Source organism: Vitis vinifera, chromosome 14 (genome assembly GCF_030704535.1).
Source record: "Vitis vinifera cultivar Pinot Noir 40024 chromosome 14, ASM3070453v1".
Taxonomy (NCBI): domain Eukaryota; kingdom Viridiplantae; phylum Streptophyta; class Magnoliopsida; order Vitales; family Vitaceae; genus Vitis; species Vitis vinifera.
In genome coordinates, this window is record NC_081818.1 from 19217916 (window position 1) to 19222749 (window position 4834).

Consider the following 4834-nt stretch of genomic DNA (forward strand, 5'->3'; position numbering starts at 1 on the left):
ATATGTGAGAAAAGGAAATAAGGATAACTTAATGCTAAAGGTTAACAAGAAATATTAAACTTGTATTACTTTTAATCTATTTGAGTACAATGTAAAAGAAAAGCAATACAAACAATCCCAAATATAGTACCAAAATAATGGGATTTCTTTCCAACTAAAAAAAATGAAATACATAAAAGAAAAGCAATATATATATATATATATATATTGATGAGTGGGTGGTGCTGGGGCTAGGCAGATGGGTCTGCCTCTTCAGCTGGTGCTTCAGATGGGGCCTGAGGCTCTGGAGGATGAGAGTGTGGCTCTGCTGTGGTAGATGTAGAGGGCTCAACAGCTGGTGGCAGGTCGAAATGAAGCTGGAGCTGCCTTAAGATGGCAGTGTGTTGAGCCTGAGTGGCCAACATCTGCTCTTGGCATGCTCTAATGGCTGCCATCTCTTGAGCAAGACTGCTCTGAGATGCTGTGAGGGTCTCCAATGCACGGCACAACTCTCGATATTCAGAAATGGGTATGGCCATCCTCGGCTCAACTGAAGTGGATGCTGAGATGAAGCTGGAGTAGCTGGTGGAGCTCTGGGAATGGCAGGAACAGCAACTGTTATACCCTCAGGTATGTGTCATGGGGATGCTCTCCTTGCAGCTGGTTGTGGGCGCTCAGGCTGATCAACTCTATAAGCTGTCATGTTGTTCCATTTGTTAAGAGTGAATAGCTCACGTCAAATGCGCTTGCGCTCCAATTGAGGCTTAGAAGGATACCCCAAGTGCTCCAGAATTTGGCATAGCAGCCTTGGAAAGAGGAGGGGAATGACATCAGCCCTCTGAAGCTTCTTTTTGTGTACCTTTCTTCGAAATAGAGAAGGGCTGCCAGAATTAGATGATGAGGCCCAAAGAAAAATCCCTCAGACATCTTGTACAGGGCTTCTAAGAGGACTTCTCTTCTTTGAGTCCAATGCTGCAGAGGGTAGAGATTATGACGCAAAAATACATCAATCAGAAACATGATTGGAGGAAGCTCCCCCCTCAACAGATGTGATCGCGTAGCAGCTCATCTGGACAGGGTGTGCACCATCTCCAGCTCAGTATGACTGGTCCAAGCTCTAAAATCATTGAAATGGCTTGGCTCATAGGGAATCCGCAAGGCTTTAGCTATATGGCGTGCTCCCAATATGCCATGCCTCCCATCAATAGTGAAATGAATTAAAGTTGGATTCCTGACCTGTTTGGTTGTCATGGATTGATAGAAATCCATGGCTACCCTTGGGTAGAAAAAGTCTCTCGGAGTCAGTAGGTGCTCCATGTGGTATCTCCTCAGCAGGTTGAATGACTGTGCAAGCTCCGGCTGCAATCGGAATGCGGCTATGTCAAAGCACAGCTCGGAGTGGAATGGACGAGCTCTACAATCCAAATTTCCCTCAATTGGGGGCTGAGTTAGCATTGGCCTCTTGATTACTTCTTCCGGAGCTATTTCAGCTGGAATTTGGGGCTTTGGAATTGGTGGCTGAGGCTCCTGTGGTTCTGCTTGCGGCACCGGAGATGGCACCGGAGGCTGAATTGGCGAGGGAATCGGCGAGGGAACTGGAGTTGGAACCGACGAGGGCTCTAGAGATTGCTCAGTCAAGTCAATGGGTTCTGAGCTTTCAACCCTGGGTCTCTTTTGTAGTGGCCGACCCCCTGACCTGGTAAGGTAACGCCTCGCCGGCGGCGCGGGCTTCACTGGAGGAGGAACTGCTCTTGGCTGCGAAGGCTTAGAAACGGGATCTGGAACTGGCTCCTTTCGCAAGCTTTGCTTGCGACTTGAAGGAGAGGAAGACTTGGCCCCTCTGGTTCGCGCCATTTCGGGTTACCGAAATTTGGCCGGAGTTGCGGATCGGAGAAAATGACCGGAGACTTGCGCGGTGAGGCTCGAGGAAGAAGATGAACAGCCTGCGAGAATGGCGCGCTCTGATTTTGAAACCCTTTTCACAGCTCAAATGACCGGTATAAATAGGAATAACGGAAGACTAAGGGTCAGTTTGAGTTTCGCAGAATAATGCCAATTTCGCAGCAAAACGCCATTTTCGCAGCCACTTCGCAATGCATTTCGCAGCTGCGAAATTAATGTCACTATGCTGCGAAGTGGCACACGTGTGCCAAAATCGCTTTCGCAATTGCGAAATACCCTGCGGAATGAGACTTTTGTTGCGAAATTTGGGCTTTACCGCTTCGCAGCCGTTTCGTAGCTGCGAAATGGGGGTTCCTGTGCTGCGAAGTGGCACTCGTGTGCCAAACTCGCCTTCGCAGCTGCGAAAATTCTCGCAGAGAATCCCAAAGTGTTGCGGAATGATTTGACAACAAAATGCTCATTTCGCAGAAGTTTTCTTTAGGCTGCGAAATCTCGTAGAGCTCTGTTTTCACTCTGCTTTTGCTCCGATTTTGATCCGATTTTTTTCCTTTCAATTTCCTTGAAATTTCTTCCACCTGGGATCATTCAAAAAGATTAAAACACACCTAAAAACATGATTTAAGATAAAAAACTAAGATCAAATGTATGGAAAAACTTGAAAATTTACAAAATCTACAAAAAATTTTGGACTGTGGTAAAACCACGTCCAGTAAACCCTTCTTTGCTTAGGCTTTTTGAGGCTCAAGGAGGTTGATTTCCTCATTTTCTGGTTTGAATGGCTCCATGAATGGCTTAAGACGATATCCATTGACTCTAAAGCTATCCTTGCCATTTGAATTCAATAATTCCACCACTCCATTGGAATATACTCGGTGAATAATGAACGAACCTATCCACCTTGACTTGAGCTTCCCAAGAAAGATATGGAGTCTTGTGTCATACAATAAAACTCTTTGTCCTTCCTGAAATTCCTTGTTGGAGATGAGTTGATCATGCCACTTCTTCATCCTCTGTTTTGCAACTTTGGAATTGATATAATCATTATTTCTTAATTCCTCCATCTCATTAAGGTCTAGATATCTCTTTTCTCCGGCTCTGATCAAGTCCATGTTCAGCTTCTTTATTGCCCACCAAGCTTTGTATTCAACTTCCACAAGGAGATGACATGCTTTGCCATAGACTAGACGATAGGGAGACATGCCAAGAATAGTCTTATAAGCTGTTCTATATGCCCACAATGAATCATGAAGCTTAATAGACCAATCCTTTCTGCTGGAGTTCACTACTTTCATCAATATATTCTTTATTTCCCTGTTAGCTAGCTCAACTTGCCCGAAAGTTTGAGGATGATAAGGTGTAGCCACCTTATGCTTCACTCCATACTTGGATAACAGAGCTTCAAAAGGTTTGTTACAAAAATGAGCACCTCCATCACTGATTATGGCTTTGGGCACCCCAAATCTTGAGAAAATGTTCTCTTTAAGAAACTTGAGAACCACCCTGTGATCATTTTGTTTACAGGGGATTGCCTCAACCCACTTAGAAACATAATCCACCCCCACCAAGATGTAAGAATTACCAAAAGACATTGGGAAAGGTCCCATGAAGTCAATGCCCCATACATCAAATAACTCAACTATTAGAATGGGGTTCATAGGCATTTGATTTCTTTTTGTTAACTTTCCAAGCCGTTGGCATCTATCACAACTCCTACACATGATGTGGGCATCTTTGAAAAGAGATAGCCAGGTAAACCCTGATTGCAACACCTTCATACCTGTTTTCTGAGAGGCAAAGTGGCCTTCACATGCATTCTCATGACAATGAGATAGAATCCCTTGCTGCTCATCTTCAGGGACACACTTCCTTATGATCTGATCTGCACAATACTTAAAAAGAAAGGGCTCTTCCCAATAATAAGCATGAATTTTGGCAAAGAAGTGCTTCCTGTCCTGTGCATTCCACTCACTTGGAATTTCACCAGTTACTAAATAATTAACAATATGAGCATACCAAGGAGTTTTCACTAGGAACATGAGTGATTCTTCAAGAAAATCATCATTAATAGACAAGGGATGGGAATTATGTGCTATAACTAACCTCGAAAGGTGGTCAGCTACCACATTCTCCACTCCTTTCTTATCTTTGATTTGGAGATCGAATTCTTGTAACAAAAGAATCCATCTAATCAACCTTGCTTTTGCATCTTGCTTTGTCAATAAATACTTCAAGGCTGAATGGTCAGTGAAGACAATGATGAAAGACCCCACTAAATAAGCACGAAATTTGTCCAAAGCAAATACCACAACTAACAATTCTTTCTCTGTAGTTGTGTAGTTCCTTTGAGCTTCATTCAGTGTTTTACTTGCATAGTAAATCACATAGGGCTTCCCATCTTCCCTTTGGCCAAGCACAGCTCCTATAGCAAAGTCACTGGCATCACACATCAGTTCAAAAGGTAATTTACCAGTTAGGGGCTCTCACTATTGGAGTTGTTGTTAAAAATTTCTTCAGTTGATCAAAGCTTTTTTGACATCTTTCATCCCATATAAACTTAGCATCCTTAGCTAACAGCTCAGAAAGAGGTTTTGAAAGACTTGAAAAACCTTTTATAACTCCTATAGAACCCTGCATGGTCAAGGAACTGCCTTACTCCTTTTACAGTTGTTGGGGATGGTAATTTGACAATAAGCTCCACCTTTGCTTTATCAACTTCAATGCCTTTTTCAGAGATGATATGGCCAAGGACAATTCCTTGACGTACCATAAAATGGCATTTCTCCCAGTTGAGCACCAGGTCTTTTTCAATGCATCTGTGAAGAACTGCTTCCAAATTAACTAAACATTCCTCAAATGTACCTCCATATACGGTGATGTCATCCATGAAAACCTCCATAATTCGCTCCACCATATCACTGAAAATACTCAACATACATCTTTGACATGTAGCAGG

At 43.3% G+C, this 4834-nt stretch overlaps 1 protein-coding gene across 1 annotated transcript; it reads right to left on the reverse strand.

The window, feature by feature from the left end:
- Positions 1 to 230: 230 nt before the first annotated feature.
- LOC104881599 (extensin-like) lies at positions 231 to 1833 on the reverse strand. The gene is made up of 3 exons (XM_059742717.1): positions 1450 to 1833; positions 490 to 572; positions 231 to 366 (listed from the first exon to the last, which is right to left on the reverse strand). Exons 1-3 carry the CDS (start codon positions 1831 to 1833, stop codon positions 231 to 233), a joined length of 603 nt encoding a protein of 200 aa, XP_059598700.1.
- Positions 1834 to 4834: the final 3001 nt, after the last annotated feature.

Coding starts and splice junctions, on each gene's coding strand:
- LOC104881599 (XM_059742717.1), bottom strand. CDS start 1,833: ATGGCGCGAACCAGAGGGGCCAAGTCTTCCTCTCCTTCAAGTCGCAAG. Junction 573..1,449: donor CTGAAATAGCTCCGGAAGAA/GTAATCAAGAGG, acceptor TGCCATTCCCAG/AGCTCCACCAGCTACTCCAG. Junction 367..489: donor CCCATTTCTGAATATCGAGA/GTTGTGCCGTGC, acceptor TGCCATCTTAAG/GCAGCTCCAGCTTCATTTCG.